The 15837-nt window shown below is 44.7% G+C and overlaps 1 protein-coding gene across 1 annotated transcript in view; it reads left to right on the top strand.

The window, feature by feature from the left end:
* LOC311239749 (vesicle-fusing ATPase) overlaps nt 1-15837 on the top strand; it is a gene marked incomplete at both ends in the record, with an annotated part of 54297 nt that overhangs the window by 34940 nt on the left and 3520 nt on the right. The window contains 2 exons of the mRNA XM_084328165.1: nt 8178-8311; nt 10074-10220. Of these exons, the coding sequence (XP_084184291.1) occupies nt 8178-8311; nt 10074-10220 (281 nt within the window). The remainder of the gene's footprint in view (nt 1-8177; nt 8312-10073; nt 10221-15837) is intronic.

Genomic DNA, 15837 nt, shown 5'->3' with positions numbered 1-15837 from the left:
TATCCTAATTCAATTACTGTGCTCACTCCTCCATCAGCTGTGTTCTGCATCAGCTTTCCTGTCCGCACCTCCTGTCACTATCTGGCCCCCGGCCCCTTACAACCACTTCCTGTCCTCTGTTGTAAAAATAGCCGGTCATCTGTTATCACACTTCTCCAACTGTTCTCGCCTATCTTCACCTCTGACCTCTCTCCTGTTGCATCTAATCTTACCAGGCCTGCTTCGTCATCCTGTCATAAAAACCAACAGCCATTGTAACAGCTGTACATCTCGACCCCCCTCGGGCCTTGTGACCTGCCTCAAAAGGATTCCTACCCCCCTGGGCAATATATGGCCCCTGGTGCAAGCTCCTCACACGCCCCTTGTCTCATATGCAGGCCCCCCTGCTGCTTCATCAAAAGGTTAATCATTTCATACACCTCACCCTGGGGGCAAGCCGCCCCCCAGGTTTGAATAAAACACACATTCCTACTGCCTCCAGGGGAGGCTAAATCCCTTCCCCCCAGAGGTTAAGTAGCACATATATGCAATTTCACCTAGTATTATCTCAACTACTGTCAACACAATCATATCATTAAATTGTCATTGCATTAATAACATTGTTTTCTGACACAGACAGCAAGCCTCTATCAATAAATTATAATCTCCTACAAGTCGGAGGCTTGTGTCAACATATTAACAGTGTATTAAAGATTTACCTCATACAAGCACCTAAAAATAATTACCATTCTATACAGATTTTTCTATACAGATCTTAAAATCACATTTGTACATGCACAACACACACATAAGCATTTCTATCAACCACCACCTATTAGAAATTAAACATTATTATCAGTTAAGTTCCAATCATGCTAAGTCTCATAACTGTAAACAGAATATTCTGGAAACGCCTAGCCCTGTATACAGGCGACATGTGAAAGTAATGTAGATGTATTACTCTAAATATGACGCAAGCGATATGCCACCCCCTTGGATAAGACACCCCCTGTGTAACATATTTATTGCCCATTTATTACAAGTACAATGTGTATCTGGTTTATGAATCCCAGTGTAAGTTAAGGGCATGTATCCTAACTCATCTAATCCTATTTTAACCGCCGTCCCATCACATGCTACCCCTACACAATTCGCAATAATACCACCAAACCCACTCCCAGAACATTGTCTACAATCACACAGAATGCACAATACACAACACACAAACACAACCACTTTACAAAATGCAGAATATTCACTAGAATGCACAATATACAAACAACCATTTCACAAAATGCAGAATATACCCTTACCCGTTATTCCTGGCCCCTGAGCGAATTACCACGAATGAATTATGGTGCGTTCACGTCAGGTGGGAAGAAGCGGACGAACCAGATGACATCTCGTTGCTACAACTAGGAAGCATTCACGCGTTGAACTCGAGGAAACGCCCACATCCAAGATGGCGATCTTAGCCTACTGTTAGCCTACTGCTACAAGTCGTTAGCAAGTTACTTTAAAATCAACTGTAGACGAACAGCAGCAAGTATAGCTCGTTTTTCATATGAAGAGTACAGCAGTATGATTGTATTATTCTGATTATGTGATCAAAGTGATCATTTAACTTGTATTGCCGACATCGCCGTCAAGCTTGCTGCCATGATGGTTGATACTTCCGCATTTCGGGACGCGAAGTGGGAGATATCGGGGTATATAAAAAACTCCCATATGACCTAGTAGGAATTACCACTAGGAGGCTGACGTGAATGGCTTTTCCCAGTCGGAAGCTGGTTCTTCCGCTTCTTCCCACCTGACGTGAACGCACCACACCCAATCCACGTTGTACCGCGCATGCGCAGTGGCCAACGGTGCTCCCCGGACAATGTATTACGGCAAAGCATAACTAATATCATAAACGCCTTGTTCCAACACAACACACTGCCACGACATCCACCACGTTCTCTAACTCTTCCCAAACATCATTCTCAAAACTCGAAACGTAACATATGTCGCTCGCAAACTCCACAAAACAACGGCACGCAAGCTAACTAGCTTAGCCAGCTCTAATGCGACGTTCAATGCCCTCACGGGAGCCGTGCCTTTCAAGATCCGTTCATCCACGCAATCCGCCCAGTACCAATCCAACCATAAACAATTCACACATGCTTAAAATAACCAACTTTCTCAAAAGAAAATCATTTTTAAAACATTCACACCATCCAACGCCGCACACATAGTCCAACACGAATCATCTCTCCTACCCTTCTCTCCGCCTCGCTCCATAGTACCGTGAACGTTACACACTCTCTTCAACACCACAACGTCATCAAGCAGCGACTTCTTAATATCATACACAATCGCTACCGCATCAATAATAACCCTCAAAACGGCCACAATCTCTCCACCCTACGCCTCGATTCGCTTCTTACCTGCAATCGCCGCCACAGTGTTTAATCAATTCTCTCATAACGCCGTCGTAACGTCCCCAGTTTCACCGCGGACTTTTCCACAGAGCTAAGCTAGCTAGCCCCAATCACCAGTATGACTCGCCCCAGACCTATGTTCGTTGGTCATTAAAATATCATAACAATACAACAATAAGCTCCTACGTTTCCCCAATCATTCCTAACCATAGCCATAGTACCCACATACAATCATTACTGAATGTTTAAGCTTACCATAGCTCTGTTGTCGAATTTCCACTAAGTACTTTATCAGTCATCTTAACCAAATGTTTTCTAAGTACTTATTCATTATTACAGCGTACGCAGTTCAATCAACACGCCGGTTATGCTCCAGGTCAAAAAAGATCTCCGGATCTGCTCGACACGCGCTCTAAAATCGAACACACACCTTCATTTAATTCGGCTCGATAGCTTACCCAGATACCATGTCACGACTATCCATGTTCAGTCTGCAAAACTATCTTATCGAAGCCCCTCAAGCATGAACACGACCCCGCTTATATTAATCACTACGTAATAATCCCATAACCTCACACACCATTTCCCCAATCACGAAGGTTCTAATTCATTTTACCAAACCGATTTACATATTCTAAAGAGCAACAGAGCCTTTCTATTACACACGGCTCTCTTCCCCCTCCAGAATACGTAAATCCCAATCATTCTAGCGCACCTCTTCCTGAAAATACGTTCTTGGGAACTCGTATTGTTCAGGAAGCGCTCCCTATCGCACGCCACAGACCATCGCGTTCCCTGGCCAGGAAAACCTTTAGTCAGTCGCCATACGACGCCATAACCTGTCCCGTAATCAGATAGGCTGTGAATCCCAATACACATCTTCATTTTTACATGAGGCTACTTGGTGCAACCCCCCTCGTATAGTTCATAAAGTATATTCCATACGAGACTCAACCCCCATGGCCCGCATAGGCCGGGAACGGCCTCCTGTGTCTGAACAAACACACAAACATAAAAAGCCCACGTTTGCATGTTCACTGCACAACAAGAGCGATCCTCATACCCCCGGACATCCTAACCTAAGTCACCGCTCCCCCATCTCTGCATGCAAAAGGCCATATTCACCGTGGGTCCCAACAAGTGGCGTACACAACCAACCTTCATCCTGTCCCTCTCTCCTCCATTTCAGACAACAAGCCCCTTGTCAGCAACTCCAAATGCAGCAACCCCCAGCTCTTTTCCCCGTACGTCCCCAACACACAGCAAGGCCCAGAGACCTCACCGCACCTCTACAGGGGGGGATACAACAGGGCGGGAAGAACGGCACCATTTCTGTAGTAAATTCCCACAGAACCCTACAATAATCTAAGGTTATTGTAGTACAGTACAATGAGATTGCTTATCTGGAAGGAGGAGAAAGGGATCATATCGATAGAATTGTTGATCTCTTCATCTGACTTAAAGCAGATGAAGAATTTAACGTGTAGCCAGACAAACCATGAACTATAGTCCAATTCAACATTTATTTGATCAGAGCCAGAGGCCAAGGTGAATAAGACAAAAGATGATCAGAAAACATTAACAGGGCTGTCTGTGTACAGAAATCACAATCAGGTTTGCATAATCAAACCCCAATATGTACAAAAACAGTCACTTGGTAACATAATTTGAACATACATTGACCATACTGCACACATTATACATGAGTAAATCTGGTTTCAGATATTTAAGGATTACACTAAACTTAAACAACAAATGGTGTTTCCCATGTATTTACTCACATAAAATGCAAACAGCACAGCATCAGTCTCTCGATGGTGGGGGGGTGGAGCCGCAGATCGGGGTTGGTTGATCTGGGCTCCTGAACTACCATTTTGTATCCCCTTATATCCTATAATTTCTAGCCAATAATAGTACATTTTACTAATACATTTGGTCCAATCAGGCGTCTTCTGTGGGCGGTCTCCTGTGGGGGCTGGCAGCCCCCACCTCTGGGTTTCTCTGGGGGGGGGCCGGCTGCCCCCACCTCCTTGATCTTCTGTGTGGGTCTTGTCCCACGGGTGGGGGCTGGTGTGATGTCATCTGGTGGGGTGGTGTGAATAGCCTCATCCTTTTGGCCATATTACCATACAGTACTAACCAGAATTCTATAGTGGGGGGTGGAGAATGGCTCTCTGTCACCCCTGTATCCATCCATATTTAGCACTGAAAACCCACTCTGCTTGTTGACAGAGTAGCTGTGATGACTTCTATATCAAGAGTGTAATCACCCTTCCTTTCATGTGACATCCTAAATGGTAGTATTCTTTGTAAGTTACCTACACCAACCTTTATTTACCAGATAATATAACAGTGTTAAATTTACCAGGATTTAGATTGAGTCCCCATTTCATCTGTGGGGTGCAACTTATTTACATAGTCCTTGTTGTCTCTTGATTACATTTAGCTTGAGGGGGCTTTGTGACCTGTAACTGTTCTCCTACATACCATTTGGGTAAGCAGCCTTCTCATGAGAGGGGGTTGGTGTGGAATGTCTGTCTCTCCTACATTATGACTCTCTAATTATTCACACATATTATTTATGAAATTCAACGTCAATATTTACCACAGTGGCTAGTGCTTTTTTCAAAGAAATCTTTATCTAGTTTTAGCCCCACACATTTTATGTTCTTTTACTCTTTTACTAGTTTTAGCCCTACTTCATTTATGTTCTTTCTACTTACTTACTAGTTTTGATGTTCTTCTGTAGCGCCTTGAGATTTGTTCCACAAAAGCGCCCCTACAAATTGAATATATTATTATTATTATTATTATTACCTTACAGCGAACAAACAAAGCAACAGATGGCCCTGGACAATCACCAGTCGCCACTCGCCATCCTTCCTTACATAAGCAATCGTATGATATACCTAGAGATTTGTAATTTTTGGTGGAAGAAGGCTTGGGGACAAGACGATGTCAAATATTGTGATCACCTGACCACATCTCCTGCAACGGTTATCCTGTGACAGGTTTAGCTGTACAGTTTCCTAGCTAGCTAAATATGATGAGGTAGGAAGTTCCGCATGTAGGAGTTGGTACATTCCACAACGAGGTACTTTGTAGTGGGTACTTTATCGGTGGGGGGGGGGGGGGGGGGGGGGGGAAGACACCTAAAAGGTGCTCTGGTTAAGTTCTGTACAAATAGCAATCTATATAGTCAAAGTCACAAAAAACAATCTATATAGTATATAATAATTAATAATTTAGGACCTGCTCCGAGGTCACCATTTGGCACACATGCGAACCATGCATACAATGCGTATCTGCGATTAACCCATCCCGTCGTCCTTCCCCCCCAAGGGCAGCCGGGAGCAGACAGGCGCCACGTGAGCCGCGCCAGGGGACCAATCCAAGTGCTCCTGTCCGTCTTCGTCAAGGACGCCACAGCGTTAGCGATCTTGTTGTTGTGCATGTTTTTCCATTGGGTTTATCTTATCGGGGGGGGAAACCCTTTGCGAGCACGGGGAGAACATGCAAACTCCACACAGAAAGGCCTGGGAGATACCCCACCTGGGTAACTGGCATCATGGAAACCTGGTCCCCAAGCGGGATTCGAACCCTGGACCTTCTTGCTGTGAGGCGACAGTGTTAACCACTACACCACCGTGCCGCTTTTATAGTCAAAGTCATAAAAAACAATCTATACTCAAAGTCACAAATGACAATCTATATATAGTCAAAGTCACAAATGACAATCTATATAGTCAAAGTCACGAATAATAATATACAGTATATAGTCAAAGTCATACCCCTAAGAGAAGTTGACCTAAAACAAATCATGTTTTTGAGTGGAGGGGATGTTTAAAATGAGAATATGGAAAAACCTTCATCTTGGGAAGGTTTCCAGATGAATGAGCATGAATGTTCTGTCAGAGAAAAGATACACTTTGAATTGATTGAATTGAAAGTGAATTGAGCCCAGCCGTGACACACACACGCACACACACGCACACGCACACACACACACACACACACACACACACACACACACACACACACACACACACACACACACACACACACACACACACACACACACACACACACTGCCAACGACGAGTGGGCCTACCTGGAAGAGGTAGAGAATATGTCACAGTGGTGTCAGGAGAACTGCCTCTCCCTGAACGTCAGCAAAACAAAAGAGATGATTGTGGACTTCAGGAGGTCGGGGGTCAAGGACTACAGCCCCCTCAGCATCGACGGGGCACCGGTTGAGAGAGTGAACAGTTTTAAGTACCTCGGAGCCCACATATCCGAGGACTTGACATGGACCACACACATTGACAGTGTTGTGAAGAAGGCACGACAACGCCTCTACTTCCTCAGGCGCCTAAGGAAGTTCCAAGTCAGTCAGAAGATCCTTAAGAACTTCTACTCGTGTACAATAGAGAGCATCCTGACTGGCAACATCACCTCCTGGTTTGGGAATAGCACTGCACAAGACCGTAGCAGACTACAAAGAGTGACACGTTCAGCCGAACGCACAATTGGAGGGGGGCTTCCCACCCTCCAGAACATTTACAACAAGCGGTGCAGGGGTAAGGCTAAGAGAATCATCAAGGACTCCAGCCACCCGAACAACTGCCTCTTTGAACTGCTGCGGTCAGGCAAGCGATACCGGAGTCTCAAGGCGAGCACAGAAAGACTCAGAAGAAGCTTCTATCCCCAGGCCATCAGGCTGCTCAACGAACAATACACACTATGCAACAACCATCAAATGCACACAGCACACACATCCACACGCACACACTCACTTTAAACAGACAACACACTGCAGCACCCACTCTCCACACTTTAGATCACCTAAACACACTTTATATTTATTGGTAAAGGATTTGCACTACAACTCGTACACCTTACTGTAAATTGTACCTCATCCCATTTCTGCTTTGCACTATATAGTATTGTATACATTGCATAGTATATTGTATATTGTATGGTAACTCAGTTACTTCTTTTCTGCATTGAACATTGTACATATGTCTATACTGAACACTGTGACCTCTATTTTTACTTCTATTTTACATGCTATACTATTTTATTTCATACTTATCTTGTCTAGCACAGTCTCTGGAGCGTAACAGTAAGAAGCATTTTGTATAAAACTATTCTGTACTTCTCTATGACAACTATTAAAGAAACTTGAACACACACACACACACACACTCAAACTCACTCTCTCTATCTCCCTCTCTCTCTCCTCTCTTTATCTCCCTCCCTCTCTCATTCTCTCTCTTTCTCCTTCCCTCCCTCATCTCTTTCTCTCTGTCTCTCTCTCTGTCTGTCTCTCTATCCCTCTCTCTCTCGTTCTCTCTTTTTCCTCTCTCCCTCTTTCTTTCTTTCTCTCTGTGTCTCTCTCTGTCTCTCTCTCTCTATCTCCCTCTCTCTCCTCACTCCCTCCCTCTCTCTTTCTCTCCATCCCTCTCTCTCCTTCTCTCTTTCTCCTTCTCTCCCTTTATCTCTCTCTGTCTCTCCCTCCCTCGCTTTCTCTCTCTCGATCTCTCTCTCCCTCTCTTTGTCTGTATCTCTCACGCTTTCTCTCTCCCTCTCTCTCATTCTCTCTCTCCTCTCTCCCTCTTTCTTTCTCCCTCTTTATTTTTTTCTCTCTCTCTCTCTCTCTCTCTCTCTCTCTCTCTCTCTCTCTCTCTCTCTCTCTCTCTCTCTCTCTCTCTCTCTCTCTCTCTCTCTCTCTCTCTCTCTCTCTCTCTCTCTCTCTCTCTGTCTCTCTCTCAGGTCCTCCTCACAGTGGAAAGACGGCCCTGGCAGCTAAAATCTCTGAAGATTCTGAGTTCCCCTTCATCAAGATCTGCTCTCCGGACAAGATGATCGGACACTCTGAGATCTCCAAGTGCCAGGCCATCAAGAAGGTAGGTGGCTTACTTTAGTTTCATTTAATTTAGTTTAATTTAAATTCAGTTGATTTTTAATTTAGTTAATTATTTCTTAATTTATAATATTTTATTTTCCACTATTTTATGATATATATATATTTTTTAAATCTCATGTTATTGTATTCAGTGTAAAATACTTTGCAACATGGTTCTTAATAAGGACACAGACTGCCATATACTGTATGTGAAGCATTCTTGCATATATTAAACTGGTCTTGTACGGCCTGTGAGCCGGTGAATAAACGAGTGAGTGACTGAGTAAGCGAGTGACATTGTCAGTCTATGACGCGCTCCACACCTGAAGAGTGTTTGAGTTTATGGTAATTTTCTAGTTGATTTAAGAGTGGAGGGTGGAAAGGAATCCCAACCTGAGCATGACATGAGAGCAAAATGGCTGCCGTGTGAATAATGGGCAACGGTCTCCTAGTGTGGGTATACTGTATCTCCCTCCTCCCTAACCTCCTTGCTTCCTTCCTTCCTTAACACCCTCCTTCCCTCCCTCCTTATCTCCCTATCTCCACTCCTTTCTTCCGTATGACCTATAGCATGCCAGTTAGGGTACCTTATGTATACTGCACCTGTATATACTGTGTTGGTGACAGGTATAGACAACTCGGGTTGTTATGGTCACGTCATTCACAAATGGGTCACGTGGTGTTGTAGTATGAGTAAAAGTCAGCTGTTCACCGGCGGGTTTCTGGTACGGTAATGATGAGGGGGTGAACGGGGAAGTCACACTTTGCTGACCGCACGCTACACTATGATAAACCAAGCTGTGATTCACTTTAGTTTTGTAGTATATGAACTGATTTAACTTTAATAAACTAACCAAACGCAGTATCCTGGAGCAGTGATTTTATGACAAGCGGCGCGTCTGGCAGGTATCATTATTTCCCCGATTTAGTCTCTCGGTGACTGACTACAGTTGGTTTGGACAGTCGCCATACATACTGTTTACTTTACTTACTCCTAGTATATATTAGTGTTATTGACCATATACCTTATTGTAACTTATAATATAACAGATAGGGCATACAGACCCTCATCTGCACGTTTGATTACACTGTTTACTTGCTCATATTCTTATATTCAGAGTTAATTATATTGTTTACACTGCTTATTTTAATCTTTACTATAATTGTATTGCCTATATTTATGTCTTCTATATTACCCTGCCGGTACCTGTACCTCCCCTCCCCCATGCTGCTATAATGCCCGAATTTCAAGGGGATCAATGAAGGAATATCTTATCTTATCTTATCTTATCATTGTCTACGGAGCAGCTCCAGACTTATATTCTTGATAACATCACCGGTTTGGATTGTAGCACTTTAGCACTCTTATGTTATGTTATCTTATGTTATGTTGTTATGTTATGTTATGTTATCTTATCATATCTAATCTTATAGTATCTTATCTTATTGTATCTTATCTTATTGTATCTTATCTTATCTCATCTCATCTTATCGTATCTTATCTCATCTTATCTTATCTTATCTCATCTTATCTTATATTATTGTATCTTATCTCATCTTATCTTATTGTATCTTATCTTATTGTATCTTATCTTATCTCATCTTATCTTATCGTATCTTATCTCATCTTATCTTATCTTATCTCATCTTATCTTATTGTATCTTATCTTATCTCATCTCATCTCATCTCATCTTATCTTATCTTGTCATATCTTATCTGATGTTATATTATCTTATCGTATCTCCTCGTCCTCTCCTCCCAGGTGTTTGACGACGCCTACAAGTCTCAGTTGAGCTGCGTGGTGGTGGACGACATCGAGCGTCTCCTGGACTATGTTCCCATCGGGCCTCGCTTCTCCAACATGGTGCTCCAGGCTCTGTTGGTGCTGCTGAAGAAGACCCCTCCCAAGGTCAGAGGTCACGCTATAGAGTCACGGTGTAGAGTCACGGTGTAGAGTCACGGTGTAGAGTCACGCTATAGAGTCACGGTGTAGAGTCACGGTGTAGAGTCGCGGTGTAGAGTCACGGTGTAGAGTCACGGTGTAGAGTCGCGGTGTAGAGTCACGGTGTAGAGTCACGCTGTAGAGTCACGGTGTAGAGTCACGCTATAGAGTCACGGTGTAGAGTCACGCTGTAGAGTCACGGTGTAGAGTCACGGTGTAGAGTCACGCTGTAGAGTCACGGTATAGAGTCACGGTGTAGAGTCACGCTGTAGAGTCACGGTGTAGAGTCACGGTGTAGAGTCACGCTGTAGAGTCACGGTGTAGAGTCACGGTGTAGAGTCACGCTGTAGAGTCACGGTGTAGAGTCACGGTGTAGAGTCACGCTGTAGAGTCACGGTGTAGAGTCACGGTGTAGAGTCACGCTATAGAGTCACGGTGTAGAGTCACGGTGTAGAGTCACGCTGTAGAGTCACGGTGTAGAGTCACGGTGTAGAGTCACGCTGTAGAGTCACGGTGTAGAGTCACGGTGTAGAGTCACGCTGTAGAGTCACGGTGTAGAGTCACGTGTAGAGTCACGCTGTAGAGTCACGGTGTAGAGTCACGGTGTAGAGTCACGCTGTAGAGTCACGGTGTAGAGTCACGGTGTAGAGTCACGCTATAGAGTCACGGTTAGGGATGGGTACCTTTCACATTTGAACCGATACCGGTACCGGTACCTGTGAATCGATACCGGTACCCAACGGTACCTTTTTTCGGTACTTTAGTCTCAAGAAATGTAATTTACCTACCTCAGTCGTAAAAAAAAAAATCCAAACTTCAAATAACTACAATTTCGACAGTTTTCGGCTTGTCATTGCTCCGACTGCTTTGTTGTTGAATCAAGTCAAATCCTAGGTACGCATATATTGTGCGTGTGAACGTCGACATGAAAAGAAAAAAGTAAAAAAGTTAAAAAAAAATAATAATAAAAAAAAAAGTTTTTTATTTTATTTATTTATTTTTTTTGGTTTCTCACTTGATTCGATACTCGGTAGTACCGACGTGTTTCGGTTCGGTGCCTCAAAAGTACCGAATTCGGTACCCATCCCTAGTCACGGTGTAGAGTCACGGTGTAGAGTCAAGTCAAGTCAAGTCAAGTCAAGAGTTTTAATTGTCACGGCATACAGGTATACAATGAAATCACGGTGTAGAGTCACGGTGTAGAGCCACGGTGTAGAGTCACGGTGTAGAGTCACGGTGTAGAGCCACGGTGTAGAGTCAGGGTGTAGCGTCAGGGTGTAGCGTCACGGTGTAGAGTCACGCTGTAGAGTCACGCTGTAGAGTCACGGTGTAGAGTCACGTGTAGAGTCACGCTGTAGAGTCACGCTGTAGAGTCACGCTGTAGAGTCACGGTGTAGAGTCACGGTGTAGAGTCACGCTATAGAGTCACGGTGTAGAGTCACGGTGTAGAGTCACGCTGTAGAGTCACGGTGTAGAGTCACGGTGTAGAGTCACGCTGTAGAGTCACGGTTAGAGTCACGCTGTAGAGTCACGGTGTAGAGTCACGGTGTAGAGTCACGGTGTAGAGTCACGCTGTAGAGTCACGTGTAGAGTCACGGTGTAGAGTCACGCTATAGAGTCACGGTGTAGAGTCACGGTGTAGAGTCACGCTGTAGAGTCACGGTGTAGAGTCACGGTGTAGAGTCACGGTGTAGAGTCATGGTGTAGAGCCACGGTGTAGAGTCACGGTGTAGAGCCACGGTGTAGAGTCACGGTGTAGAGTCACGCTGTAGAGTCACGGTGTAGAGCCACACTATAGAGTCACGGTGTAGAGTCACGGTGTAGAGTCACGCTATAGAGTCACGGTGTAGAGTCACGGTGTAGAGTCACGGTGTAGAGTCACGCTGTAGAGTCACGGTGTAGAGTCACGGTGTAGCGTCACGGTGTAGAGCCACACTATAGAGTCACGGTGTAGAGTCACGGTGTAGAGTCACGGTGTAGAGTCACGCTGTAGAGTCACGGTGTAGAGTCACGGTGTAGAGTCACGGTGTAGAGTCACGGTGTAGAGTCACGGTGTAGAGTCACATTATAGAGTCACGCTGTAGAGTCACGCTGTAGAGTCACGCTGTAGAGTCACGCTGTAGAGTCACGCTATAGAGTCACGGTGTAGAGTCACGGTGTAGAGTCACGCTATAGAGTCACGCTATAGAGTCACGGTGTAGAGTCACGCTGTAGAGTCACGGTGTAGAGCCACGGTGTAGAGTCACGGTGTAGAGTCACGGTGTAGAGTCACGCTGTAGAGTCACGGTGTAGAGTCACGGTGTAGAGTCACGCTGTTGAGTCACGGTGTAGAGTCACGGTGTAGAGTCAGGGTGTAGAGTCACGGTGTAGAGTCACGCTGTAGAGTCACGGTGTAGAGTCACGCTGTAGAGTCACGGTGTAGAGTCACGCTGTAGAGTCACGGTGTAGAGTCACGGTGTAGAGTCACGGTGTAGAGTCACGGTGTAGAGTCACGTTATAGAGTCACGCTGTAGAGTCACGCTGTAGAGTCACGCTGTAGAGTCACGCTGTAGAGTCACGCTGTAGAGTCACGGTGTAGAGTCACGGTGTAGAGTCACGGTGTAGAGTCACGCTGTAGAGTCACGGTGTAGAGTCACGCTATAGAGTCACGCTATAGAGTCACGGTGTAGAGTCACGGTGTAGAGTCACGGTGTAGAGTCACGGTGTAGAGTCACGCTCTAGAGTCACGCTCTAGAGTCACGCTCTAGAGTCACGCTCTAGAGTCACGGTGTAGAGTCACGGTGTAGAGTCACGCTGTAGAGTCACGGTGTAGAGTCACGGTGTAGAGTCAGGGTGTAGAGTCACGGTGTAGAGTCACGGTGTAGAGTCACGCTATAGAGTCACGGTGTAGAGTCACGGTGTAGAGTCACGCTATAGAGTCACGGTGTAGAGTCACGGTGTAGAGTCACGGTGTAGAGTCATGGTGTAGAGTCACGCTATAGAGTCACGGTGTAGAGTCACGGTGTAGAGTCACGCTATAGAGTCACGGTGTAGAGTCACAGTGTAGAGTCACGGTGTAGAGTCACGCTGTAGAGTCAGGGTGTAGAGTCACGGTGTAGAGTCACGGTGTAGAGTCATGGTGTAGAGTCACGCTATAGAGTCACGGTGTAGAGTCACGGTGTAGAGTCACGCTATAGAGTCACGCTGTAGAGTCACGCTATAGAGTCACGGTGTAGAGTCACGGTGTAGAGTCACGTGTAGAGTCACAGTGTAGAGTCGCGGTGTAGAGTCACGGTGTAGAGTCACGCTGTAGAGTCACGGTGTAGAGTCACGCTATAGAGTCACGGTGTAGAGTCACGGTGTAGAGTCACGCTGTAGAGTCACGGTGTAGAGTCACGTGTAGAGTCACGGTGTAGAGTCACGGTGTAGAGTCACGGTGTAGAGTCACGTGTAGAGTCACGTGTAGAGTCACGCTGTAGAGTCACGTTATAGAGTCACGGTGTAGAGTCACGGTGTAGAGTCACGGTGTAGAGTCACGCTGTAGAGTCACGCTGTAGAGTCACGGTGTAGAGTCACGCTATAGAGTCACGGTGTAGAGTCACGGTGTAGAGTCACGGTGTAGAGTCACGGTGTAGAGCCAAGGTGTAGAGTCACGGTGTAGAGTCACGCTATAGAGTCACGGTTAGGGATGGGTACCTTTCACATTTGAACCGATACCGGTACCCAACGGTACCTTTTTTCGGTACTTTAGTCTCAAGAAATGTAATTTACCTACCTCAGTCGTAAAAAAAAAATCCAAACTTCAAATAACTACAATTTCGACAGTTTTCGGCTTGTCATTGCTCCGACTGCTTTGTTGTTGAATCAAGTCAAATCCTAGGTAAGCATATATTGTGAGTGTGAACGTTGACATGAAAAGAAAAAAGTAAAAAAAAAAAAAAAAAAAAAAGTAAAAAAAAAGAAAATAATACAAAAAATAGTTTTTTATTTTATTTTTATTTTTTTTTGGTTTCTCACTTGATTCGATACTCGGTAGTACCGACGTGTTTCGGTTCGGTGCCTCAAAAGTACCGAATTCGGTACCCATCCCTAGTCACGGTGTAGAGTCACGGTGTAGAGCCACGGTGTAGAGTCACAGTGTAGAGTCACGGTGTAGAGTCACGGTGTAGAGTCACGGTGTAGAGTCACGGTGTAGAGTCACGGGCCCTCATTCATCAACGTGGACGTAGAACTTGACCTACTTCCACACGTAAGCACGGAATGTAGAACTAGCGTACGCACAGGGAAGTCGGCATTCATCACACGTGCGTACGCAGGCTCTATGGTCCTCCGTGTTGATGAATACCACTTTGTTCTACCGTCAATGCTCGTGCATGATTATCCATATATGGTCATGAAAATGAGGAAACACCCCCCATGGGATGTGAAATAATGGACGGACCCGAGCGGAACCCTGAGAAACTCCACGAAGATTGTTCACTGCTGTCGAACCAAGAAGACACTATCGCGTATTGTGGGATAAATAAAAGGCGGACTCGTAAACGGTGATGTCAGATATCAACGGCTCCCTAAGACCATTGCTGCAATTCTGCCTGGACAGCTCAAAATACTAATAAAGACCGTTCGTTGACCACTGTTTGGCGTTGGTTGTGTGTCATTATAACCGTGCTGTAATATGAATGCCTTTATTAGTTGTGTTCGATTGGCTATATGATCTTTAGATGCATCTATTTTGTTGTCGGCTAATAAAGACCGCGCTGGAATATGACTGCCTTTTCCCGTGTTGTTTGATTAATACCCCAGGGATTAAAGTTCTCCTCAATTTGATTCCAAATCGCGATGGATCTCCCGTCAATCTTCTACCTGCTGCATATGATTTCTAAAGGCATACTACAATCTATTTTGATGTCAGTATTGGGTAGCCTATATAAACAATATAATACGAGAGCATATACAAGAACAATGAATCTCACTGCATGTATGATAGCCTGCCTTTCAATACATGAACTTGAATTCCATCATGTCTGTGTGCGGGTCACTGCGGGAACTCACAAGGCTGTTGTCACAATGTAAATAAGAACGTGCACTGAAAAGTTACAGTATGTAGTTGGTTGATCATTTGTATGACAGTCAGTAAACCCTTGCAAAAAGTATCCGTTTTATTTAATGAATTGAAAACATTCAGCATCGCCTTCCTCCCGGCATCCAGCAATAACATGTATCAGGCAAATGCGCATCGCAACATTGACTGAGTGGAATCCCTTTCTATTCACATAACTGCATTTGTGATGGAGCTTTGACAGCTACAGTAACAGTCTATTGGTCGATCCATCTCCAATATCACGATGGACCGTGCCGCGGTGGCAAAGACGTACCCGAGGGTGGAGAGGATCTTGAATGAATTCCATCATCATATATATATGTTGTGTGTCTGTCCACTATGTTTGTTACTTTGTTATTCCCCCCCCCTATCTATGTAAAGCGACCTTGGGTCTCTTGAAAGGCGCTATATAAAATGAAGCTATTATTATTATTATTATTATTATTATTATTATTATTATTATTATTATTATTATTATTATTATTATTATTATTATTATTATTA

This window comes from Notolepis coatsorum (assembly GCF_963971535.1).
Source record: "Notolepis coatsorum genome assembly, chromosome: 14".
Taxonomy (NCBI): domain Eukaryota; kingdom Metazoa; phylum Chordata; class Actinopteri; order Aulopiformes; family Paralepididae; genus Notolepis; species Notolepis coatsorum.
This window is presented reverse-complemented; position numbering and strand designations above follow the sequence as displayed.